Below are 26,981 nucleotides of genomic sequence, written 5' to 3'. Positions count from 1 at the left end.
TGTGTCAACCTGCCCTGAGAGCAAACAGTCCCCTTCCACTCATTTGGTAACAGTGCAGTACATAGGGGAAACTGAGGCACAAACAGGACTCATAAAAATATGCCCACTCAGTCACAGCACGTAAATCTGTTAATTATTTTAGGAATAACAGTAACTCTGCAAACTACCATGTAGTAACTGCCCTGTGACACCATGCAAAATCCGCACAATTATGATTAGAACATTTCAATCTTTGGGACTCAGATCAGATTAAAATGATTCTCACAGACATTAGATTTTTTTTCATTTTTCTCCTTCATGGGTATCACTGTTGCTTGTTACCAGCTCTTATTTCCCCTCAGCTCTTCTGTCGGAGAATCACACCTTCATTTGTTAACTAGATCGAGGCAATGCTGCTTTCTGTAGAATTTACTTAGCCAACCGTATCTTCCCATTCAGAAATCCACTTCTCTCCCTCGGCGCATCAGAAAGTCTCAGGAGTTTAAATTAGCCCCTCCCGCACCAGGTAAATCCCAGCAGAATTTAAAGGTTCACTATCCAATACTTATTTTTAAATTAACTTTCCTTTACTTCTGGTAGCCCCTTAGCATGGCAAAAAAAAAAGGCTTTTCCCATTGATTCATTTAGCAAACACCAGGTCATTGTCCTGCCCTGCTAACAGAACCTGGAAAAATCAGTGCCTGGAAAAACCATGGAGCAGGTCCTCAAGGAATCGATTCTGAAGCATTTAGAGGAGAGGAAAGTGATCAGGAACAGTCAGCATGGATTCACCAAGGGCAAGTCATGCCTGACTAATCTAATTGCCTTCTATGACGAGGTAACTGGCTCTGTGGATGAGGGGAAAGCAGTGGACGTGTTGTTCCTTGACTTTAGCAAAGCTTTTGACACAGTCTCCCACAGTATTCTTGCCAGCAAGTTAAAGAAGTATGGGCTGGATGAATGGACTATAATAAGGTGGATAGAAAGCTGGCTAGATTGTCGGGCTCAGAGGGTAGTGATCAATGGCTCCACGTCTAGTAGGCAGCTGGTATCAAGTAGAGTGCCCCAAGGGTCGGTCCTTGGGCTGGTTTTGTTCAATATCTTCATTAATGATCTGGAGGATGGTGTGGATTGCACCCTCAGCAAGTTTGCAGATGACACTAAACTGGGAGGAGAGGTAGATATGCTGGAGGGTAGGGATAGGATACAGAGGGCCCTAGATGCATTAGAGGATTGGGCCAAAAGAAATCTGATGAGCTTCAACTAGGACAAGTGCAGAGTCCTGCACTTAGGACGGAAGAATCCCATGCACTGCTACAGACTAGGGACCGAATGGCTAGGCAGCAGTTCTACAGAAAAGGACCTAGGGGTTACAGTGGACGAGAAGCTGGATATGAGTCAACAGTGTGCTGTTGTTGCCAAGAAGGCCAATGGCATTTTGGGATGTATAAGTAGGGGCATTGCCAGCAGATCGAGGGACGTGATCGTTCCCCTCTATTTGACATTGGTGAGGCCTCATCTGGAGTACTGTGTCCAGTTTTGGGCCCCACACTACAAGAAGGATGTGGAAAAATTGGAAAGAGTCCAGCGGAGGGCAACAAAAATGATTAGGGGACTGGAACACATGACTTATGAGGAGAGGCTGAGGGAACTGGGATTGTTTAGTCTGTGGAAGAGAAGAATGAGGGGGGATTTGATAGCTGCTTTCAACTACCTGAAAGGGGGTTCCAAAGAGGATGGATCTAGACTGTTCTCAGTGGTAGCAGATGACAGAACGAGGAGTAATGGTCTCAAGTTGCAGTGGGGGAGGTTTAGGTTGGATATTAGGACACACTATTTCACTAGGAGGGTGGTGAAGCACTGGAATGCGTTACCTAGGGAGGTGGTAGAATCTCCTTCCTTAGAGATTTTTAAGGTCAGGCTTGACAAAGCCCTGGCTGGGATGATTTAGTTGGGGATTGGTCCTGCTTTGAGCAGGGGGTTGGACTAGATGACCTCCTGAGGTCCCTTCCAATCCTGATATTCTATGATTCTATGAAGCCAAGTCACTGCTTTTTACCTAAATCTCTGCAGTGATACACCCAAGACCCAGACACCTGGAAAGTGGTGAATGTTCATTTCCGGCTTAAAACTTTGTGGCCCAGGCCAGTCCAAGATCTGTGCCGCACTTTGGCTTCATTTACGTCCTCTTCATGCTGGTCTCTGCACAGGGGTGAATTTCTCCCTCTCTGAGCTAGTGCTGTGAGGGAAGCCCCCATGAATATGTTCAGTATTTGGAGCAGAGTTATTTCGATACTCCTTGATGTTGAGCGGCATAGGGAGACTCAGTGTCTAGTATTGACTCTGTCCGTGTCCTTGAAGCTGGGTGATTATATTTTAAAATATATAGAGAGGAATGTGCTAGGTACATGTGGGATCAAAGAGCCTTGGTGACATAAACAATAATCAAAAGAACAAAGATGAGATGATTTGTCATGGCCTCCAATCATCAGAGCGGTCTTGTCTTATGTTCTTTACATGGAGGAGATGACTATGTACATGGCCACAAATATGTGTGTGGTAATGAACCAGCTAGTACTGGATGGTGTCAAAGGCTGCATGTCATCAGCTCCCTATAGCCAGCCATTAACCAATGAAAGCTATCCTACAGCTCAAGAATTAGGGGCCTGTGCCTTTGGAACAGAAGAATCTAAGTTGAAGATCTGCTGCCCTCATTTAGTGCCAGGTACACACAGTGTGTAACAGTGAGAACCCCTGAGTCCTAGGGAGTTACTACTGCATGAGTATGGTTTAGCTGATCAATGGGTGCCAGGGTCTCATAAGCAGATTAACAGGTTTCAGAGTAGCAGCCGTGTTAGTCTGTATCCGCAAAAAGAAAAGGAGTACTTGTGGCACCTTAGAGACTAATAAATTTATTTGAGCATAAGCTTTTGTGAGCTACAGCTCACTTCATTGGATGCTTGTGCTCAAATAAATTTGTTAGTCTCTCAGGTGCCACAAGTACTCCTTTTCTTTTTGAGAATACAGACTAACACGGCTGTTACTCTGAAAATTGGTCAGATTTAGCAGATGATCTACCCCACCCCCACCCCCCCACAGACTTTACTTGAGGTGGATGGAGGTTGGAGGGTGTCATGTTCTTCTCTACCAGATCTGGAGTGGCTACAGAGCTTACTTGTACACACCAGCTGGGTTCATCATAAGATCCTGTAATGCTTTCCCAGATCTGACTAAGGTTAGTTTAAATACAAAAAGAATTTTTTCTTGGGGGGGGAGGGGGGAGGAAAAAACAAGGGGAAATAGGCTACCTTGCATAATGACTTAGCCACTCCCAGTCTCTATTTAAGCCTAAATTAATAGTATCCAATTTGCAAATGAATTCCACTTCAGCATTTGGAGAAATTCCAATTCCAGTTCTCTCTGGAGAAACTGCTGAATTGGAATTAATTTGCAAATCGGATACTATTTATTTACCAGCAGGATAGTGAGTTTGTGTGTGTGGTTTTTGGGAGGGGGGTGAGGGGGTGAGAGAACCTGGATTTGTGCAGGAAATGGCTCAACTTGATTATCATGCACATTGTGTAAAGAGTTGTCACTTTGGATGGGCTATCACCAGCAGGAGAGTGAATTTGTGTGGGGGGGTGGAGGGTGAGAAAACCTGGATTTGTGCTGGAAATGGCCCAACCTGATGATCACTTTAGATAAGCTATTACCAGCTGGACAGTGGGGTGGGAGGAGGTATTTTTTCATATTCTCTGTGTATATGTAAAGTCTGCTACAGTTTCCACGGCATGCATCCGATGAAGTGAGCTGTAGCTCATGAAAGCTCATGCTCAAATAAATTGGTTAGTCTCTAAGGTGCCACAAGTACTCCTTTTCTTTTTGCGAATACAGACTAACACGGCTGTTACTCTGAAACCTATTTATTTAGGCTTCAATAGAGACTGGGAGTGGCTAAGTCATTATGCAAGGTAGCCTATTTCCCCTTGTTTTTTCCTACCTCTCGCCCCCCCCCCCCCCACGTTCTGGTTAAACTTGGATTTATGATGGAAATGGCCCACCTTGATTATCATGCGCATTGTAAGGAGAGTGGTCAGTTTGGATGAGCTATTACCAGCAGGAGAGTGAGTTGGGGGGGGGTGAGAAAACCTGGATTTGTGCTGGAAATGGCCCACCTTGATTATCATACACATTGTAAAGAGAGTGGTCACTTTGGATGGGCTATTACCAGCAGGAGAGTGAGTTTGTGTATGGGGGGGGGGGGCAGAGGGTGAGAAAACCTGGATTTGTGCTGGAAATGGCCCACCTTGATTATCATACACATTGTAAGGAGAGTGATCACTTTAGATAAGCTATTACCAGCAGGAGCGTGGGGTGGGAGGAGGTATTGTTTCATGGTCTCTGTGTATATAATGTCTTCTGCAGTTTCCACAGTATGCATCCGATGAAGTGAGCTGTAGTTCCCGAAAGCTTATGCTCAGATAAATTGGTTAGTCTCTAAGGTGCCACAAGTACTCCTTTTCTTTTTGCGAATACAGACTAACACGGCTGTTACTCTGAAACCAGTTTAAATACAGTATTTTACATACTGCCACCTACAGGCTGAACAGTATAATACAGTTTAGCATTCCGTCACATCTCCCACTTTAAGTCCTATATTCCACCATTTACAATATTTATGCTGTCTTTGAAGTTTGTCTGTTAAGTGTGTCTGAATTGTGCTGGTTTTCTAATTACAATACCCGAACATGTAACAACTTGGTCAGCTGGCTGTCCATTAGTTGCAACGACTAGCTATGGTCACTTTGGAATCCTTGACCCGCCTTCTTGTTCTGCGTTTATCATTTGTAGTGTTTTCTCTGTTGATTGTTCTTTCTGAAGAACAAATTGTAGATGTCAATGGTTTCTGTTGAATTCTCCACTGTTGATTTCGGGAACGGGGAACTGCAGCCAATGGGAGCTTTGGGGGAGGCACTCCAGGGGTCGCAGGGACGTGGTGCCAGAGCAGCACAGGGCCGGGGCCAGGGCAGGCAGGCAGGGAGCCGCTCCAGGTAAGCTGCGCCGGGCCGGAGCCACACCCCGAATGCACCCTGCACCCCAACTCCCTGCCCTGAGACCCCTGCCTGCACCCCAACCCCCTGCCGCACCCCGCACCCCTCCTGCACCTCAACCCCCTTCCCTTAGCCCCCTTGTACCTCCTGCACCCCAGCTCCCTGCCCTGAGCCCCCTGCCTGCACCCTGACTGCACCCCACACCCCCCCTGCCCTGAGCCCCCTCCCACACTCCGCACCCCTCGCTGCACCACTGCCCTGAGCCCCCTCCTGCACTATGCACCCGCTCCTGCACCACAACCCCCTTCCCTGAGCCCCCTCATACACCCTGCATGCCTCCTCTGCCCCAACCCCTTGCCCTGAGCCCCTTCCTGCACAGTGCATCCCCTCCCACATCCCACACTCCCTCCTGCACCCCAACCCCCTGCTCGAGCCCTACATTCATGGCCCTGCAAGCAATTTCCCCACCCAGATGTGGCCCTCAGGCCAAAAACTTTGCCCACCCCTGAATTAGACAGACAAGCCTAATATAGAGAGAGGTTATTGAAAACCTGGTACACCATATGTGAGGTTTGCCAATCTCAAAGGATTTATCCCCAGGTCAGTTTGAGTCTCAGATCTTACCCAATAATCCCGCTGATGCCAATCCTTTAGTAACTAAAAACTACAGGTTTAATATTAAAAAGGGAATACAAAGAGGAGAGTTACAATGGTTAAAAGCTCGATATATATACAGATATGTGTAAAGTCCATAGGTCAATTTCACAGCAGAGATGCAAAAAGAAAAAGAGTACTTGTGGCACCTTAGAGACTAACCAATTTATTTGAGCTTAAGCTTTCGTGAGCTACAGCTCACTTCATCTGATGTGAAAGCTTATGCTCAAATAAATTGGTTAGTCTCTAAGGTGCCACAAGTACTCCTTTTCTTTTTGCAAATACAGACTAACACGGCTGTTACTCTGAAAACAGCAGAGATGGTGAGGTGAGGCTGCTGATTTGTAAAAGTCTTTCTGGAATCAATTTAAGAGGTACAGTCCAATAGGCAGTCCAAGTGTAGAGTCTGTTCAAGTCTTTCCAAGTATTTTCCAGGTTATTCCAAATCATTATTTGGAAGATCTCCGTCTTACGACTTATATTTTTCCTGTTCAAAGTTTAAGCAGACTAGAGATAGCAGGATAAGGCCTGGGATGTTTCTTTAAAGCTCTCTAGCAAGCTGACAAGTCTCTTGTCACAGCAGGACCTGCCCCTGAGGAAGAATAGGCAGTGCAGATTGTCTGTGGAGCGTTGCTTTGAAGCTAATCTTCTATTTCCTCTGCAGACACAGGTAAACTAGTTGCGTTCATTGACATCAGACAATCAGCTGATATTTCATTATAGCATAGGGAGTTGAAGACCGCATAAATAATATTATTAATTTCCTACAGTATCTTACATCTTTGATCTTATGGTTAACTGAACCAGCCTCATACATAATATAAGGCAATTAAGACATGAAAACAAATTTGCATCTACAAGCTAATCTGGTTACATGGTTAAACTTCTAACAAGATATAAGTAAACAGAGACGAATAGACTTAGCATCTGCCCTTTGGTTCGCTAACAATACAGACAAACATGTTAAAGATTCTAGTCTACCTGACGTGGCTTTGCTAACCATCTACAAGGAATGACCCTGTTTACCATTGCAATACCCTTTTGATATGCCCTTGAGGATTGCTTATAGGTCCCCTAGCTTGCTGATTGTTAATCCTTCATTGGCTCAGCTTTACACAGGTTTTGCAAGTTTGTTAAGTTTCTCTAGGTTTTGCTTTTTCATCATTTCAGACTATTTCGGTATCTGTATAGCGGTGGCTAGAGTTAAATCTCTCTTCACTTGTAGCTGCTCTGAAAGTTTTATATCTCTTAACCCAAGACCAGCCTCTCTCTGATACACCTCTACCCCGATATAACGCTGTCCTCAGGAGCCAAAAAATCTTATCGCGTTATAGGTGAAACCGCGTTATATCGAACTTGCTTTGAGCCACCGGACGTCAAAGCCCCGCCCCCGGGAGCGCTGCTTTACCACATTATATCCGAATTCGTGTTATATCTGGTCATGTTATATTGGGGTAGAGGTGTATTTTCATGGTTTGCATTCCCAAAATCACAGTTTTCAGACAATTTATTCAGAGTTCTTATAAAACATTCAACATTTCCCCCTGGTTCTTGAATTCTCTGGTGAATACATGCTCTTTCACAAGTTGTATTTCTCTGCAATCTAAAGTATGCATCAAACATAGCCAGAACCCTTTCACAGTCTTCTTTGTGACTGTCTTCAGTAAAGTCAGAGGACTGAAAGATTCATTCTGCTTGCCTCCCCATAGCATAAATTAAAGAAGATACCTGTATATCTCCAGTTTCTCTGTGCAGCTTGGGAGCAATGTGAAATCTTGCAAAATATGGTTTCTGGTCTGTCCAGTCTGAAGGTTTGTTAAAGCTGAAGTTCTCTGGGGCATGTTGATGAGATCCTGCAACCTTTGTTGCTGTTCCTTTTGTCTGCAACCTTTGTTGCTGTTTGCCTTCTGTTTCTGTTCTTAGTTTACTCCTGACACCATGTCATGTTCTTCTGTACCACATATGGACTGGCTGCAGTTTAGCATTCCATTACAGAAAGTTTACAGGCCTTCTAGAAGAAATGGAGGGAGCTGAAGTCAGAGGATTAAAAATGACAGACCAAGATAGGAGGGGTGCCCCACGGAGGCGGGGCAGGTGCCAAAGCTAGAGAAAGGAAAACAGGTGGGGAAACAACCAGAGACAAGGTCAGAGTAGGCAACAGCAGCAACATCTCCTGGCCCTAGTTGTTACCCTGTGTGTCATGCTACAGTCCTCTCTCCCACACAGTCGGTGTTGGGGTTTGTGGGGCGGGAGGGGGTTGATGCCGGGGTTTGAGGGAGAGAAGGGTGGGTTGATGCCGGGGTTTGAGGGAGAGAAGACGGGGTTGATGCCGGAGTTTGAGGAGTGGAGGCAGGGTTGGTGCTGGGGTTTGTGGGGCGGGAGGGGAGCAGTCGGTGCTGGGGTTTGAGGGGTGGGAATAGGGGGTCAGTGACGGGGTTTGTGGGGCAGAGGCAGGTTGGTGCTGGGGTTTGAGGGGAAGAAGGGGGGTTGGACCCCACTAGTAGCCCAAGGATGCCCCTCAGAGGCTCTGCTGCTTTCTGTGAGCAAACCCAGAGCATATGTTTAGGGGGTGCTCTGTGCCCATGCTGGGGTCCCACATGGCAATTTGTCATTTAAGGTTTGTGGGGGCCAGCTGGGGTCTGTGGGGCACTTTGTGTGACAGTGATATGCAGCACCACGTCTCCACTCCTGGACCCCACAGGTGCAGCCTAAACATCTCATCTGGTGCCCTGTGGAGCATGTGCCGGGGCTGAGCTCTGGCTCTATGGGGAGAAGTGGGGCAGGGCTAGGTCTGAGGCTGTGTCTGTGCTGCCTGGGGGCTGCTGGACCCCAGCTGTCCCTCGTCCAGAAAGCAGCAGTAGGCAGGCTGTGTCCCACCCGCAGGACCAGCAGCGAGTGCAGCAGTGAGGGAACGGCAGAGGAGCATGAGAGCCGGGCCCAACGGATCAACTGGATCCTCCAGAACAACACGAAGGACTATGCCATGGTGGAGGCTCCTCAGGCCGAGGGCTCCCAGTTCAGCCTTCCGTCTCACCTCTACCCAGACGAGGTCCTGGATGACTTGACCATCTCCCCGTATGCCAGCTACACCTTGCTGTCCGAGCGCCCACCCACTGTGCTCAGTGGCTGGCTGGACAAGCTCTCCCCGCAGGGGTAAGTGCCCAGCCCCGGGGAGGGTTTGTGAGTGCCCATCAGGGGACCTCAGTGAGTGATGAGCAGGTCCCCGCCCTGTGCCTGCGTAAGGCCATGTGCAGTTCTGGTTGGAGATGGGATTGGGATCCACACTGGCTTTGCCCAGGCTCCACTCCTGGCGTCACTCTCTGCCCACAGGAGGCTGGTTTGCTCCATGGCGGGTGTTGGTGCATCTTGGCAAGTGAATACGCTGGGTGCTCCCATGCTGGGTGAGGCTGCCACCTGCAAGTAGGCCTGCAACTGCTGGGAGCCTTGCTATATACGACATGCCTGCCTAGACCTGCTGGGCCAGTCGGGTCGCTGGGATGGTGCAGCACGACTGCTGGGACGGGGAGTCCAACCCAGGGAGCCCTGTCTCACCTCCTGCAGGGGTGCCCTCCCCTTGTTTCTGCAGTGGGCTCTAGCTAGTCTGAGGGTGTCTCAGGGGCCAGGGCTCTGCCAGGATCTGACCCCAGCAGCCTCCCCTCCTCTGCCCTCCCACCAGGAATTATGTTTTCCAGAGGCGCTTCATCAGATTCGACGGGAAAAACCTCATGTACTTCCACAGCGAGAAGGTGAGTCTGTATGGACCGCAGCCCAGCTGCACAGTGAGCAGTCTGCTACCAGGGCCCGGTCAGGGGATGGGCTGGCAGGACAGGGAGAGGGGTGGAGCTGGGGTAGGCAGGGTTAGGAGAAGGGGAGAGGGGCAGGGTTAGGGGCAGTGCTTAATTTGTGCGGGGGCTGAGCCCCAGCACCTCTAGACTTGGCATTTAATAGCCCTGACACCTCCATACCATGCCACCCGTAATTCTGTCCTGAGCTGGGTGCCCAGTCTGCAGCCGCCACTCTCTGGCCTCACAGCCAGTGCTTAATTTGTGCAGGGTCTGAGCCCCAGCACCTCTTTCATTATAAATTAAGCCTTGGTTAGGGGATGGGGTGGATTTGGGTGATGGGGGAGAGGAAAGAGTTAGAGGATGGGGTGGGATTAGGGTATGAGGTTGAAGAAGAGGGGGAAGGGTGGGGGATGGGGATGAGTTTGATGAGGACAGGGAAGGGCTGGGGTTGCGGGATGGGCTGGGATTAGGGGATGAGGTTAATGGGGGAAGGGGCAGGGTTAGGGGTCAGGATTAGGGGATAAAATTGATGAGGGGGGGAAGGGCTGGGGTAGGGATAGGGATGAGGTTAATGGAGGAGGGGGAAGGGGTGGGAGTGGCATGTCCCAGTCCCAGTTCATTGAGCAGGAGCACCCCTTTGTGCCCTGGGGCATAGCAGTTTCCATTTTCTTTCTGCCTCCGTATTCCCTGCTGCAGTGCCCCGTGCCCCTCCCGCTTTGGGCTGTGACCAGGCTGGACTTTGCCAAGGGGAGAGGAGGGGGATGAGGGAAACTGGTTCTGCCCTGTGAGTCCGAGGGGAGGTGGGGCAGGGCAATGGTGTATTTCCCCCTTGAACAGTCCCCTTGGGAGCCTTCCCAGGACAGCAGGGTGGATTGGCCTGAGTTGGGAGCCTTTGTGTTGCCCTGGGCGCCCGGCAGGGTCTGCGCTCTTGCTCAGGGAGAGGGGAGCTAAGGCTGAAGTAGGGCCTTCCTCACCAGTGACATGCAGCACCCCAGCAGGGTGCCAAGGAGCTGGGCCGGGCCTGCTCTCCTGGGCACTCAGGACTCTCCTGCCCCAGGCACATTGGAATGGTGCAGCTAGTAGCCAGGAGCTGTGCAGCTCCCAGTGCGTACGTGGCCTGATCCTGGGAACAGCCCAGGAGGGGGCCCAAGCGCCTGACCGGGGGGGCATCCTTAGGAGCGGCTGTATATGTGCCCATCCCAGTGCTGTGAATGAGGAATATCCCGGGAGCAGGCACCTGAAGGAACATGCCAGAGCCATGGAGTTGCATGTGCTTGACTCTGAGACGTGGGTGCATGATGCTGAAGGACTCCTTGTTCATGGCCTCTCAAGGCACATGCACTGTGTGCTCCTGGGCCCAAGGGCCGAGCTGTTTGCTCACTTTGTCAGTGCCAGGGACTCGGTCTGGGCTCTGAGTCAAGCTGGGCCAAGGCCTGTCCATTCACACCCCCTGCCATCCCAGAGGTGTTGCAACACTTATGCACGTGTAACCCTTCTGCCAGGTGGAGCCAGCTGCAGCCAGGGCCGGGTTCAATATCTAGGGGTTCCTTTCCATCGATCCAACACAGAATTGGTTTGAGCCCCCACCCCGTAACCTAGGAAATTTATGTAGCACCCCTAGGCACCTCTGAGCGGCAATACTTCCTCCCCACTCACAAGCACAGTGAGTGTAGAAAAGAAACTTTTAATAAAAGGAGGGAAGTAACTTGGCATTAATTTGGGAAAACACCACAGAGTTCATAAACATAAACAATGAGTAAAAGACCCACCCCAAGTAGGTTGGGCAGTTTCCTTTTCATAGTATCATAGAATATTAGGGTTGGAAGAGACCCTCAGGAGGTCATCTAGTGCAACCCCTTGCTCAAAGCAGGACCAACACCAACTAAATCATCCCAGCCAGGGCTTTGTCGAGCCGGGCCTTAAAAACCTCTAAGGAAGGAGATTCCACCACCTCCCTAGGTAACGCATTCCAGTGTTTCACCACCCTCCTACTGAAATAGTTTTTTGTAATATCCAACCTAGACATCCCCCACTGCAACTTGAGACCATTACTCCTCGTTCTGTTATCTGCCACCACTGAGAACAGCCGAGCTCCATCCTCTTTGGAACCCCCCTTCAGGTAGTTGAAGGCTGCTATCAAATCCCCCCTCACTCTTCTCTTCTGCAGACTAAACAAGCCCAGTTCCCTCAGCCTCTCTTCGTAAGTCATGTGCCCCAGACACCTGATCATTTTTGTTGCCCTCCGCTGGACTCCCTCAAATTTGTCCACTTCCTTTCTGTAGTGGGGGGCCCAAAACTGGACGCAGTACGCCAGATGTGGCCTCACCAGTGCTGAAGAGAGGGGAATAATCACTTACCTTGATCTGCTGGCAATGCTTCTTTTTCCCTCAGAGTCTTAAGTCTAGCAACCCAAAAGTCCCCTTCACATGCCCGACCCTTCTCTGCACCCCACTCACAATTGCTGCCTTTGGTTGGTGCAGACCTGGAATTCAGAGGTGCATCTGCAGAGTTCACCTCCTACCCTGGGTGGGCAGTAAGAGGCACTTACTCGATCATCACATGTCTCCACTGCCACCCTGCTGGTCTCTCATCACCGGCTGCCTGCTTGCTGCTCTGCTGCGCAGTCTCTTAGTGATTTTAGCTCTGTGCAGAAATACAGTCCTGCCACAAGTGATTTCAGGTCTGGGCAGAAACACAGTCTCACCACAACTGGTTTCAGCTCTCAGTGAGCCATTTAACATCAAGTTGCAGTGGGGGAGGTTTAGATTGGATATTAGGAAAAACTTTTTCACTAAGAGGGTGGTGAAACACTGGAATGCGTTACCTAGGGAGGTGGTAGAATCTCCTTCCTTAGAGGTTTTTAAGGTCAGGCTTGACAAAGCCCTGGCTGGGATGATTTAACTGGGAATTGGTCCTGCTTTGAGCAGGGGGTTGGACTAGATGACCTTCTGGGGTCCCTTCCAACCCTGATATTCTATGATTCTATGATTCTATGATCTCTAGACTTGGCAGTTAATACCTCTGGCACCTCAATACCAGCCCCAGAATTAGACAAACAGACACATTAACAGAGCACATCGGAGAGGACCCGCGTTAATCAGCACTCCCAAGCTGACCCCTTGTATGTCCCTGGACTCAGCAGGCAGGGTTGAGCAGCACCTCCAAGCTGCCACCCTCCTACGTCCCAGGTTCAGCACGTCCCTATCCCCACTTTCACGTTACAGTTGTTCTGATAGTGACCCACTTCATGAGCAAACCCCACAGGATTTTTGGGTGCTGCAGGGATCTTTTAACTTAGGTTTGAGGAGCGTTGCTGCAGAATGAATGAGGAAACCAAAAAACACCCACAAGGGTGGGGGAGGGGGAGAGAGAGAGAGAGAAGCAACCAGCTTAATCATGAAAGTTATTTATTTCCAGGTAATAATCATAGGGGAGCCAAACAAACAAAACAGTTATAATATTAAATCTAACTTGCACTTGATTATAAAATTCAGGTTGAGAAAACTGTAACTGATCACTCAAGTCAGGGCTAGAAGGCTATACAGAGAGAGAGAGAGAGCTGGGTTCTCACCACCCCTTGAATCGATTGGGGGTCCCAGGTGGTGGTGGTAGCTGAGGGTCTGGAGTGCTGGAGACAGGCAGAGTCCCCAGCACGATCAGTCAGGAGAAGATGAAGTCTGAATGGAACTGAGGCAGATTTTGGATTCAGGCATCAGAACACTTACTTGAGAATGGGTTGGGGTTTTTGTAGAGAAACAAAAATGGTTCAAGGGAGAACACTAGATTTGTTTATGTGTACACTGATGGCTCAAGGGAGTATACCAAAGTTGTTTTGTTCAGGCTAGACAGTGGAAGCTGATCATTCCTGGCTATGGGTGGTGTTCCTTGGAGAGAGCTCTCAATGCAATTAGGCAGCTTCACTCTTTTGGATACCAATAAAGGATTTATTACTAGAATTGGTCTGATAACTACTGAGCTGGGTGTGTACAGGCGTGGGTTCATTAACATCTGGAGCAGAGATCCCCCATCATGCAGTGCTTCCCTGCTTTTTTTGGTCCCAGAGTTCTGTGCAGTTCTTGCTGTGGAATCTCTGTTCTCCATTCTGTATGCTAATGGAGATGCCTACTTGTCTCATCTTCCATGCAAATGAAGCTAGGGGAGTTTCCTTAATCCTGTCACCCTTATCCCAGGGGTTTAGGTGTGTCTCCCAGTGCCTTTTCATTGCTTTTTATAAGTCTTTCTTCTGATCCGTTTTGGTTCAAGCAGAGGTGGTGGTGGGGAAGGTCTTTCGTGAGTCAGACAGGCTGGGTACTGTGCCCTGGTTCCCCAAGAACACAGAGCTTCTGGGTAATAAAAGAGCAATGTAAACACTAAGTTAGCCCAAAGCAAACTCCCTGGGCCCTGCCTGAAGGGGGCACACTGCCACCAGGGGCAATGGGGTCCTATCAGAGTCTGGAGTGTAACCCTCTTGGGGCTGTTCCAGGAGCCATATCCCAAGGGTGTGATCCCGCTCTCTGTCATTGAGATGGCACGCGCCACCAAGGAGAACAAGTTCCAGGTCGTCACAAGCCACAGGATCTTTGTCTTCAGAGCCGAGAATGAAGGTGAGAGAGACCCCTGACCAGAGCCCCCCATCCAGAAACCACCCCCCATCCACAGCCCCCAGCCAGAGCCCCCCCTCCAGAGATTGCCTCCCATCCACAGCCAGAGCCCCCATGGCTAGAGACTGCCCCTAATCCACAGCCCCTGGCCAGAGCCTTCCCCTCACCCAACCGGAGCCCACTCCCCTTTGAGGGGTTTCCCCCATCCTCAGGCCTCCCCTCCCAAGTCAGAGCCCCCACCTCCACTGCAGGTCCTTCAGCCCAAACTCCCTTAGGTGCCTGCATCCACAACTCTTCCCTGGCCCCAGCTGCTTCCTCCAGCCTGACCTCTGTGCCCCCTGTACGGACCATTCCTCTCCCTGCCCCCCGGCCCATGGCCTCCCTCAGACACTGCTTCCCCGTGGAGTCCCTGCTTCCCACTGACAGTGCTCACTGCTCCCCTGGCCCAGCCTGCCACCATGGGGAGCTCCCCCAGGTCTGCCACAGCAAGCGCCCCTCTGCTGCGGCTGGGCCAGTTGCTCATCCCTGCTCTGCTTCCCGAGCCCTGGGGCTGGGATGTCTGGGGCCGGCTCCTGGCTGGGCTCCATCTGTGGTGTCCTGGCTATGCCCAGGTGGTGCTGGACTGCGTGTGGACACTCATTGCCTGTCTCCACCCCACCCCTGCTGTGCCCTGCAGCTCAGAGGAACGAGTGGTGCTCCACCCTGCAGAGAAAGGTGGCAGAGCAGCGGTTGGTCAGCCCCCAGCCCCGCCTGGCCAGCAGCACTCACTGCCAGAAGTGTGGCACCCTGGAGCTCAAGGGCCACAAGTCCAAGCTGTTTGCAGCCCTCAGCCTGGCCAACATGTGGCTGTACAAGAGTGAGCAGGTGAGCGAGGCGGGGCCTGGCCATGCTGCAGGTGGGGAGCCCTAGAGTCCCCCAGCAGCATGGAGCCAGGCTGAGTCTGAGGCCACCCCCACGGGCCTGGGCCCAGCACCCAATGGCCCCAGCTTGGGACTCCCAAGGAGACCCACATGCCGCTGAGGCCCCTGTAGTTGGGATCAGAGATGATGGCCCGGAGCCTGTGTGCCCATGTCTGTGGGCAGGCCAAGGAGCTGTGGACGCCCGCTCAAGGATTACGTGTGCCTAATGCCAGTGCGGGCCAGGCCGCTCTGACTGGGGACCAGCCCCTTTCCCCTGTGGGACCTGACAGAGGAGAGGGCACTGGGCTGGGATGAGTAGATGGTGGCCTCTGGTTCCAGAGCCAGTTGCTTCCCCTCCGTAACACGGGGTGGCCATTCTCCCTGGCCTGGCCCACCCCCAGCAGTGTGCGGGAGGAGCCAGTGACGGGGGACAGGGCAGAGAGGATAATGTAGCAGACAGGCCTGGTCTGTAAGACCAGAGTCTGAGTCCCCACCTTACCAGGGACGGGTTATTCCTGGCATGGGTAGCGTGTGAGGGGGTGTGTACCCACCCACCCCCACCCCACAGGATATGTGCTTTTGTGGAGTCTCAGTGCAGGCTGGCAAAGCGGGCCCGCTGGTATGCCAAGGGGGAGAGTGCCCCATGCAGGCATTGCTGTCTGTGGGTGTACCTGGAGCGTGTGCAGCTGTCCTGCAGGGTTGTGGGTGCTGTACCCCCTGCTGGGCCATGGCTCTGCAGGGCTAAGGCTGCAGCCTCTCACTGCATCCATCTCCATTCGTAGTTCTTTAAAATGGGCATCGCCATCTGCCTGATAGAGCTCCACGGTGCCACCATCCGGGAGGCCAAGAACCGTAGCTTCGAGCTCATCAGCCCACTCAAGATCTTCAGGTAACTGTGCTGGGGGGTGCCAGTCTGGGGTTTGGCTGGAGGCTGGGCAGCGTATTGGGTGCCCTGGCATACCTGGGTGCTGCAGCGGGGCTCTGTGTAACTCGGGTGCCCAAGGACAAGCCCAGGACACTCTGAGTTTCCTGGTTGTGCCTTTGCCCAGCTTCGTGGCTGAGTCAGAGCGGGAAAAACGGGAGTGGATGGAGGCCCTGCAGGATGCCATTGCAGAGATGCTGTATGACTACGAGGTGGCTGAGAAAATCTGGTCCAACAAAGCCAACAAGTTCTGTGCTGACTGCAGAGCCCTGAGCCCCGACTGGGCATCCATCAACCTGTGCGTGGTGATCTGCAAGCAGTGTGCAGGCCAGTGCATTTCCTTCCTCCCTTTCCTGCCGGTGTGGGAGGGGGGGTAAGAGCGCTTGACGGATCAGTAGATAGTTTGGGCGGGTGGGTATATTGGTCGGGCGGGTTGGTGAGTGGGTATAATGACTGGGCGGGGCAGTATATCTGCTTGGATGTGTCAGTGTGTAGGCGGGTTGGTATATCGGCTGCGCGGGTCAGTGGTTGGGTATATCAGGTGGTTGGGTGGTATATCAGCCAGGCAGGTTGGCAAGTGGGTGAGGAAATATATCAGCTGGGTGGGTTTGTGTGTGGATGGGCAGGTATATCAGTTGGATAGGTTGTTGGGTGGGTATATCAGCCGGGTGGGTATATCAGCCAGGTGGGATGGCAGGTGGATGGGTTAGTGGTTGGGTGGGCGGGTATACTGGCCAATTGGGGTGGGATGGTGGATCAGCGGGTCAGTAGGAATGGCAGGTGGGATGGCAGGCGGGTGGGGAGGAGTTGGTGGGTCAGTATATGGGGCAGGCAGTTTGGTGCGATGGTGGGTGGGCAGGTCCATTTATGTGCTAGGAGTGTCAGTGGGATGGCAGGTGGGTGGGTGGGATGGCGGGAGGGGTCAGTATGTGGGATGGTGGCGGGTGGGTCACTTTATGGGCCAGGCAGGTTGGTGGGTTGGCAGGTCGATGGATCAGTATATGGGCTAGGCAGGCATGTGGGATGGCGGTTCATAAGAATGGCCATACTGGGTCAGACCAAAGGTATCCTGTCTACCGACAGTGGCCAATACCAGGTGCCCCAAAGGGAGTGAACCTAACAGGTAATGATCAAGTGATCTCTCTCCTGCCATCCATCTCCACCCTCTGACAAACAGAGGCTAGGGACACCATTCTTTACTCATCCTGGCTAATAGTCATTAATGGACTTAACCTCCATGAATTTATCCAGTTCTCTTTTAAACCCTGTTATAGTCCTAGCCTTCACAACCTCCTCAGGCAAGGAGTTCCACAGGTTGACTGTGCGCTGAGTGAAGAAGAACTTCCTTTTATTTGTTTTAAACCTGCTACCCATTCATTTCATTTGGTGGCCCCTAGTTCTTATATTATGGGAACAAGTAAATAACTTTTCCTTATTCACTTTCTCCACACCATTCATGATTTTATATACCTCTATCATATCCCCCCTTTGTCTCCTCTTTTCCAAGCTGAAAAGTCCTCACCTCTTTAATCTCTCCTCATATAGGACCCGTTCCAAACCCCTAATCATTTTAGTTGCCCTTTTCTGAACCTTTTCTAATGCCAGTATATCTTTTTTGAGATGAGGGTTCCACATCTGTACGCAGTATTCAAGATGTGGGCGTACCATGGATTTATATAAGGGCAATAAGATATTCTCCTTCTTATTCTCTATCCCTTTTTTACTGATTCCCTTTTTTTGACTGCCGCTGCACACTGCGTGGACGTCTTCAGAGAACTATCCACGATGACTCCAAGATCTTTCTCCTGATTAGTTGTAGCTAAATTAGCCCCCATCATATTGTATGTATAGTTGGGGTTATTTTTTCCAATGTGCATTACTTTACATTTATCCACATTAAATTTCATTTGCCATTTTGTTGCCCAATCACTTAGTTTTGTGAGATCTTTTTGAAGTTCTTCACAATCTGCTTTGGTCTAAACTATCTTGAGTAGTTTAGTATCATCTGCAAACGTTGCCACCTTACTGTTTACCCCTTTCTCCAAATCATTTTATGAATAGGTTGAATAGGGTTGGTCCTAGGACTGACCCTTGGGGAACACCACTAGTTACCCCTCTCCATTCTGAAAATGTACCATTTATTCCTACCCTTTGTTCCCTGTCTTTTAACCAGTTCTCAATCCATGAAAGGATCTTCCCGCTTATCCCATGACAACTTAATTTACATAAGAGCCTTTGGTGAGGGACCTTGTCAAAGCCTCTCTGGAAATCTAAGAACACTATGTCCACTGGATCCCCCTTGTCCAAGTGTTTGTTGATTCCTTCAAAGAACTCTAATAGATTAGTAAGACATGATTTCCCTTTACAGAAACCATGTTGACTTTTGAGCAACAATTTATGTTCTTCTGTGTATCTGACAATTTTATTCTTTACTATTTTTTCAACTAATTTGCCCGGTACTGACGTTAGACTTACCGGTCTGTAATTGCCAGGATCACCTCTAGAGCCCTTCTTAAATATTGGCATTACATTAGCTGTCTTCCAGTCATTGGGTACAGTAGTTGATTTAAAGGACAGATTACAAACCATAGTTAATAGTTCTGCAATTTCACATTTGAGTTCTTTCAGAACTCTTGGGTGAATGCCTTCTGGTCCCGGTGACTTCCTTCTGTTAAGTTTCTCAATTAATTCCAAAAGCTCCTCTAGTGTCACTTCAATCTGTGACAATTCCTCAGATTTGTCACCTACAAAAGACGGCTCAGGTTTGGGAATCTCCCTAACATCCTCAGCCGTGAAGACTGAAGCAAAGAATTCATTTAGTTTCTCTGTGATGACTTTATCATCTTTAAGTGCTCCTTTTGTATCTCGATCGTCCAGGGGCCCCACTGGTTGTTTAGCAGGCTTCCTGCTTCTGATGTACTTAAAAAACATTTTGTTATTACCTTTTGAGTTTTTGGCTAGCTGTTCTTCAAACTCCTTTTTGGCTTTTCTTATTACATTTTTACATTTAATTTGGCAGTGTTTATGCTCCTTTCTATTTACCTCACTAGGATCTGACTTCCACTTTTTAAAAGATCCCTTTTTATGTCTCACTGCTTCTTTTACATGGTTGTTAAGCCACGGTGGCTCTTTTTTAGTTCTTTTCTGTTTTTTTTAATTTGGGGTATACATTTAAGTTGAGCCTCTATTATGGTGTCTTTGAAAAGTGTCCATGCAGCTTGCAGGGATTTCACTCTAGTCACGATACCTTTTAATTTCTGTTTAACTAACCTCCTCATTTTTGCATAGTTCCCCTTTCTGAAAGTAAATGCCACAGTGTTGGGCTGTTGTGGTGTTCTTCCCACCACAGGAATGTTAAATGTTGTTATATTATGATCACTATTTCCAAGTGGTCCTGTTATAGTTACCTCTTGGACCAGATTCTGCGCTCCACTTTGGCGGGTCAGTATATTGACCAGGCAGGAATGTGGGATGGCGGGTGGGTGGGTCAATATATGAGCCAGGCGAGTCGGAGGAATGGTGGATTGGCGGGGTCAGTATGGTGGGGGGGCTCAATGTATGGGCCAAATTGGTCAGTGGGATGGCAGGGGGTGGGTCAGTATATTGGCCAGGTAGATCAGTGGGATGGTGGGCGGCTGGGTTAGTATATGGTACAAATGGGTGGGTGGGATGGCAGGGGGTGGATGGGTCAGTATATGGGGCAGGTGGGTCGGTGGGATGGCAGGAGGAGGGTGGGTCTGTATATGGGGCAGGCGGGTCGGTGGGGTGGCAGGGGGTGGGTGGGTCAGTATATGGGGCAGGCGGGTTGGTGGGATGGTGGGTGGGTCGGTATTGGGGCCTGGCGGGTCAGTGGGGGGCTGAGTGGCTGGGTCAAAAGGTTGGCTGGCTGGCTGGGCAGGTGGATGGGTTGGCAGCTGATTGGCCGGCCAGGTCGGGCAGCCGGGCTGCTCACAGTCTCTCTGCTGCTCCTGACAGGTCAGCACCGGAGCCTGGGCTCCAGCGTGTCCAAGGTGCAGAGCCTGAAGCTCGACACCAGTGTCTGGAGCAATGAGATTGTCCAGGTACAGAGACTGCCCTGCTCACCCCCATCCATGTGCTGCCACAGCCAGCGCCCACAAGGCAGAGCTGACATTACAGAAATGTGTGTCACAGTCGGGGTCTGGGGTGGGGGGCTGATCTTCCTGGGGATGCCCTGGCAGCGGGGAGAGGACCCAGAGCATTCCCCCAGGGAATCCCCTGTCCATCTCTGACACCCAGCCCCCTCCAGGGGCTTGCAATGTCCCCCCTCAACAACCCACAGAATCCCCCAGTGCTATCTTGCCCCCTTCCCCAGTGACTCTGCGCTTTCATTCAGCTGTTCATCATGCTGGGAAACGAGCGAGCGAACCGGTTCTGGGCCGCGTGCCTCCCGCCCTCTGAGGCCCTCTACCCAGACGCCAGCACGGAGCAGAGACAGGTCTTCATCACTCACAAATACCGCGACGGGCGGTACCGCCGCCCACACCCCCGCTACCCTTTCCAGGTTGACGTGCTGCAGGTAATCGGCAGACTGGGCTTGGACGGTCCTGGGGCAGTGGCACAGGCTCTGCACAGAGAGCACAGTGAACTCCCTTACTGACCCAATGCTCCCTCCTGCACTTGTGGCAGGGGTTCAGAAGCCATGGGGATGGGCAGGATAGATCTGGCCTTCTGTGTGGGCACACACACATGCCTGCATTGCTCCCCCTCCTGCCCCTGAGCTGGCAGCCAGGTGTCCGTGGACAGCGGGTGTGCCAAGGCTAGGGATCTGATCGTGTCTCTCGCCCCAGGCGCTCTGTGCTGCTGTGGCAGGGCCCAGCCTGCTGAAGACGATCCTGCATTTCTTCTCTGCCACTGAAGCCGGGATGGCAGCTGACACAGGGGGCTGCGACGGGTCGCAGGGAACCGAGCTCTGGCAGACCCCTGAGAGCAGCTGGCATGGGAACCATCCAGGTAAATGGAGATCCCAGAGCCCCCTACCCCACAGCAGTGATGGGGGTGGCTTATCTGTCACTGCCTCCTCCCCTGCCCCTGCCCATTCTGGTTCTGCTGCCCTCAGCGTTGGCAAAGTTGTGCCACCCGTTTTCCCATGGAATGTCAGGGGCATCAGAAGAGAACCGTGAGGCTGAGGCTCTGGCCAGAGCCAGTCATCCCAAGGAGCAGAAACCACAGTTCTCCAGGTCCTGCAGGGGCCAGCTTTGTCATTATCCCACATTGTGCCCACCTTTGAGCCATGGCAGACTGAGAGGGATGCCTGTGAGCCCCCTGTGTCCTGCACAGGGGACTCTCTGCTCCGCAGGCAACCCACCATCCCCGGAAACCCCCTGCCAACACAGAACTTCACCTCCCCTGGAACCCCACGCCCCACATGGAACCCACCCTGCCCCACCTGGAATCTCCCAGTGTCACATGGAACACACCGCTTTTGGAACACACCCCTTCCCCACACTTGGACCATTGGTCTCTATGCCACTGACCTTCCCAGGGTCACCGCCCAACCCCAGCGACGTGGCAATGTTTCCATGGGGTCAAGGCAACCACAGGTTTTGCTCTGCTACTCTCTGCAGTGTGTTGGGGAAGGGTCAACACATCTTTTGTAAAGGTAAATCATGCCTCTCCAATCTATTGGAATTCTTTGAGGGCATGAGTAAGCATGTGGACAACGTGGATCCAGTGGATATAGTGTACTTGGACTTTCAGAAAGCCTTTGACAAGGTCCTTCCCCAAAGGCTCTTAAGCAAAGTAAGCTGTCACGGGATAAGAGGGAAGGTCCTCTCAAGGATCAGTAACTGGTTAAAAGACAGGAAACAGGGTGGGAATAAATGGTCAGTTTTCAGAATGGAGAAAGCTAAATAGTGGTGTCCCCCAGGGATCTGCACTGTGACCAATGCTGTTCAATATAAATAATCTGGAAAAAGGGGCAGACAGTGAGATGGCAAAATTTGAAGACAATACAAAACTACTCAAGATAGTTAAGTCCAAAGCAGACTGCAAAGAGTTACAAAGGGACATCACAAAACTGTATAACTGGGAAACAAAATGTCAAATGAAATTTAATGTTGATAAATGCAAATTAATACATATTGGAAAACATCATCCCAACTATACATACCAAAACGATGGGATCTAAATTAGCTGTTATCCCTCAAGAAAGAGATCTTGGAGTCATTGTGGATAGTTCTCTGAAATTTTCTGCTCATTGTGCAGCAGTAATCAAAAAAGCTAACAGAATGTTAGGAACCATAAGGAAAGGGATAGATGATAAGACAGTAAATATCATAATGCCACTATATAAATCCTGGGGAAATTCTGCACCACTGTGCAAAATTTATGTCCCCTGCAGATTTCTTTGCTTCCCTGCAGAAAAATGACTTTCTGACAGGGAAGCAAATGGAAGCCACAAGAGCTGTCATTCAACCCTCCCCAGCAGTATGTTTCAGGTGCCCAGGGCAGCCGGCAGAGAGGTAAATCACTGTGGGGCAGGGGGCGGGACTGGAGAAGACCCGACTGGTGGCTCCTACCCTGTGCCAGGCTCAGCTGCTAGTCCCAGCTGGGCTGAGGAGGATGGAACTTCCTCTTTCCCTGCACGGCATTCAGGGCCATGTCAGACCCACCCCCAGATTTCTCTTCTGGCTGTAGGAAGCTCTGCAAACTCTCCCCCCTGAGCTGCAGGGCGAGGTATCACTATACTGTGAGCAGCTCCCCCATCCACCCAATCCCCGTGCATGCAGACTCCCTCACACCCAGAACCCCCTCTGATGAGCCCACTCCCCCTGCACCTGGACCACCCTGACAAGCCACCTACACCCGAATCCCCACCCTACCGAACCCCAACCAGCTGCACATGGATCCCAACCCCACTGAGCCCCACTCCCCCAGCATCTGGAACCCCCCACTGATCCCCCCCACACACCCAGACCCGCCCCCGCTGACCCCTAACCACCTTCACCTGGACCCCCTGCAGAGTCCTATTACCATTGCACCCAGAACCATCCAACAAGCCCATGTGCATCCAGATCGCCCCCCTACACCTGGATCCCCCACTGAGCCACCTGCACCCAGATTGCCCCACACAGAACCCTCTCAACCAGAGGTGGGCGAACTACAGCCCGTGGGCCACATCTGGCCATGGGACCAGCCTGCCTGGCCCATGAGCTCCTGGCCTGGGAGGCTCGCCCTCGGCCCCTCCCCTGTGTTCCCCCTTCCCCCGCAGCCGCAGCTCACTGCTCCGCCAGCGCAATGCTCTGGCTGGTGGAGCAGCGAGCTCCTGGGGCAGCACAGCTGCAGAGTCCGGCCTGACCCGGTGCTCTGTGCTGCGCGGTGCATGGCTGGCTCCAGCCAGACGGCGCAGCTGCCTGTCCTGATGCGCCGCCAGCCACCGGTGCTCCAGGGAACGCGGTAAGGAGGCAGGGAGCAGGGAGGGTTGGCTAGAGGGCACGGGAGTTTGGGGGTGGTTGTCAGGGGACAGGGGTGTGGATGGGGAAGTCAGAGGGCGGGGAACAGGGTGGTTGAATGGGGGCAAGGGTCCCGGGGGGGGCATTCCGGAAGGAGAGGGGGGTTGGATTGGGTGGTGGGGAGCAGTCAGGGGCAGGGATTCTGGGGGCAGTCAGGGGACAGGGTCAAGGGGTGGTTGGATGTGGCAGGGGTCCCGGGGGGGGGCAGTCAGGAAGGAGAGGGGGGGTTTGATGGGGTGGCTGGGGGGCAGTTAGGGGTGGGGAGTCCGGGGGCGGTCAGGGGACGGAGAGTGAGGGGTGGATGGGGTAGGGGTCCCTGGGGGGCCGTCAGGGAACAGGGGGGTTGGATGGGGCAGGAGTACCAAGGGGGCTGTCAGGGGGCGAGAACCAGGGGGGGTCAGATGGGGGCAGGGGCCAGGCCATGCTTAGCTGTTTGGGGAGGCACAGCCTCCCCCAACTGGCCCTCTATACAATTTCAGAAACCCGATGCGGCCCTCAGGCCAAAAAGTTTGCCCGCCCCTGCTCTCAACCCACACCTGGATCCTCCCACACTAAACCCCTCCACACTTGGATCCTGCTTTGCTGAGCCTGTCTGCCCCTACCTGGTGCACCTGGCATGGAGGGGCAGGGCCCTGGGATGTTTCTGGAGCAGGCCCAGTCCTTGTGCTGTGTCAGGATTGGGTGCAGCCTCACCACTGAGTCCATGTCCCGAGGGGGAGCTGCACAGTGATCTCCCACCTCAGCGCAGCCAGTAGCCTGTGCTCCCCAATGCCATGCTGGAGCCTTCACATTTATTTGACAGATAATATTTGTAGAATTTTAAAATATTGTGAGCATAATTTTTAATATTTCCGTGCAGAATGCCCTCAGGAGTAAAATCCATGGTACGCCCACACTTTGAATACTGCATGCAATTCTGGTCACAGTCTGGTCACTAGATGTGACTAGACTGTCACTAGATGTGCTGGGATACCACTGAAAACAAACCCCCCTGCCAGAGAAGGCTTCCCTCCACTCTTGTCTTATTGAGTAAGACACTCCAGTCAGTTACAGCACAGACCAAAAGCTTGGGCCACGCCCCCCTGCAGTTCACTGAAACTGAGATCCACTCAGCTCAGGAGTTTCTTAGTTAACAGAGACTTTCCCAGCCCCCAGTATTCAGTCTTTCTGGGAGCTTAAACCCCAAATGAATTCATTTTACTCTGTATAAATCTTATACAGTATAAACTCATAAATTGTCCATCCTCTATAACACTAATAGAGAGATATGCACAGCTGTTTGCTCCCCCAAGTATTAGTCACTAACTCTGGGTTCAATAATAAGCAAAAGTGATTTTATTAAGTATAAAAAGTAGGATTTAAGTGATGCCAAGTAATAGAACAAAGTAAGTTACCAAAAAAAAATAAAACAAAACACACAAGTCTAAGACTAATACATTAAGAAACTGCATACAGTAACTCCCCACTTAACGTCCTCTCGATTAACGTTGTTTCAATCTTATGTCCCTGCTCAATTATAGAATATGCTCCATTTAAAGTTGTGCAGTGCTTCGCTGTAACGTCGTTTGGCAGCCTGCTTTGTCCACAGCTGGCAGCCCCCCATCAGCTCCCCTGCACCCTCCCACTCCTCACCCCGCCTCCTGCCCGTGGCAATCAGCTGGCTTGCAGCGTTCAGGAGGAAGGGAGGAGGAGTGAAGACACAGCACGTAGGCTCCCCTCCCCCGCCGCCTCTTGAACACCACAAACCAGCTGATTGCTGCAGGCAGGAGACGGAGGGGGGGGAGGCTGCGTACCGCGTCCTCGCTCCTCCCCCGTCCCTCCTATCCCCTGAACGTCCCAAGCCAGCTGATTGCCGCGGGCAGGAGGCAGGGGAGGGAGGGGGGAGGAGCGAGGATGCGGCATGCGGAGTAAAGGGGGAGGAGGGGAGGAAGAAGAGGGAGGATAAGGATGGGGACTTGGGGGAAGGGGTGGAGTAGGCGGGCCGAGGGTTTAGCCCCCTGCCCCTGGTGCTTGCAGAGTAGGGGAAGCTGCCCCTGCGCAACGTGCTTCTCCTAGCCTACAGCACCTTCTGCCTCCTTGCCTGCCTCACTGCCTGCAGTGCCAGTGGGCTGTGCCTGTGTGGGGTAAGGCGGGGGCCCCTCCCAACTATAGTACTGGACTGTACTGTAGGGCAAAAAAAAATTCCCTGGAACCTAAACCCCCCCCATCACATTCATTCTTACGGGGAAATTTGATTCACTTAACATCATTTCACTTAAAGTTGCATTTTTCAGGACCATAACTACAGCGTTAAGTGAGGAGTTACTGTACAGGTAAATCTCACCCTCAGAGATGTTCCAATAAGCTTCTTTCACAGACTGGACTCCTTCCTAGTTTGGGTTCAGCAATCACTCACACCCCTGTAGTTACTGTCCTTTGTTCCAGTTTCTTTCAGGCATCTCTTGGGGGTGGAGAGGCTATCTCTTAAGCCAGTTGAAGACAAAAAGGAGAGGCTTCCAGGGCCTTTTATATTCTCTCCTTGTGGGCGGAAACACTTTTTGTTCTCTTGTGCAAAATCACAGCAACAAAATGGACTTTTTAGTCACCTGGGCAAGTCCCATGTCCATGAATGATTCAGCTTTTTGCAGGCCAACGCCATTGTATACATGTTAGTTTGAAGGTTCCCAGAAAAGCTCAGATATGGATTGGCATCTCCCAAAGTCCATTGTCAGTTAAGTGTTTCTTGATTGGGCACTTACTGAGAATAGTCCTTTCTCAAGAAGCAGACCAAATGCTTCACTGAGGCTACTTAGAGTCAAACACATTAAGAGACCAGTACATAGCCAATATTGATAACTTCAACTACAAAAATGATACACACATACAGATAGCATAATCATAACCTGCAAACTACAACCTTTCCATAGACACTCCACTTGACCTCCTCTGTACAAGACTTGGTGCCAGCATAGGACCCTGGTTGCAACAACGATCTGTATGGTCACAGTTCATGTCAATAACGTCACACCCAGTATGGCCGTTCTTAGGTTATTGTGTTTGGCAGGGAGCCCCAGCGCTCAGGAGCCAAGTCTGGAAGGGGTCTACAATGAGATCACCCAGCCTGTGGTGCACAGTGGCTACCTCTACAAAGCACCAGCCCTCTCCAAGCTCTCCGGCACCAGGAAGAGCAGAGATGGTAGGTATGGGCCAGGTCCCATGGTGGCTAGGATGGAGAGAGGCTGCTTGGTACGTCAGGGACCTGCTCTTGCTGACAGTGTGTTCCCTGCAGAACTGCACCGCGTCTGGTGCTCCCTGGAGAAGTCTCTCCTCTTCTATGAGACTGACAAATGTGCTGAGTCAGTGGGGAAGGTTGAGCTGGCTGACATGGTCTCGCTGGGCGTGAGCAGAGCAGATGAACTGGCCAGTCCTGGACCTCCGGACAGGTACCTTGCCCCGAAGGGACATGCCCCTTCCCCGTCCACACCCTGGCACATGCCCACCTTCTCCCACCTCAGTCGGCACCCTGGCTGGAGCACAGTCAGGTTACTCCCCGAAATCCCCCAGGATGCAGTCCATTGTTGGGGCCCCCATGTGGCAAGCGGATCAGAGGCAGCCAGACCCCCAGGCACTGGGTGCAGG

The 26,981-nt window shown here is 51.6% G+C and overlaps 1 protein-coding gene across 8 annotated transcripts in view; it reads left to right on the top strand.

Moving 5' to 3' along the window:
* The window catches only part of ARAP3 (ArfGAP with RhoGAP domain, ankyrin repeat and PH domain 3), a 77,091-nt gene that overhangs the window by 9,589 nt on the left and 40,521 nt on the right, over window positions 1-26,981 (top strand). For all 8 annotated transcript variants that reach the window (XM_073356187.1, XM_073356186.1, XM_073356185.1 and 5 more), the window contains 11 exons: window positions 8,568-8,837; window positions 9,361-9,430; window positions 13,953-14,073; window positions 14,747-14,934; window positions 15,752-15,858; window positions 16,019-16,218; window positions 19,867-19,952; window positions 20,246-20,428; window positions 20,700-20,862; window positions 26,407-26,538; window positions 26,632-26,785. In XM_073356187.1, the coding sequence (XP_073212288.1) occupies window positions 8,568-8,837; window positions 9,361-9,430; window positions 13,953-14,073; window positions 14,747-14,934; window positions 15,752-15,858; window positions 16,019-16,218; window positions 19,867-19,952; window positions 20,246-20,428; window positions 20,700-20,862; window positions 26,407-26,538; window positions 26,632-26,785 (1,674 nt within the window). The remainder of the gene's footprint in view (window positions 1-8,567; window positions 8,838-9,360; window positions 9,431-13,952; window positions 14,074-14,746; window positions 14,935-15,751; window positions 15,859-16,018; window positions 16,219-19,866; window positions 19,953-20,245; window positions 20,429-20,699; window positions 20,863-26,406; window positions 26,539-26,631; window positions 26,786-26,981) is intronic.

Source organism: Lepidochelys kempii, chromosome 8 (assembly GCF_965140265.1).
Source record: "Lepidochelys kempii isolate rLepKem1 chromosome 8, rLepKem1.hap2, whole genome shotgun sequence".
Classification (NCBI taxonomy): domain Eukaryota; kingdom Metazoa; phylum Chordata; order Testudines; family Cheloniidae; genus Lepidochelys; species Lepidochelys kempii.
This window is presented reverse-complemented; position numbering and strand designations above follow the sequence as displayed.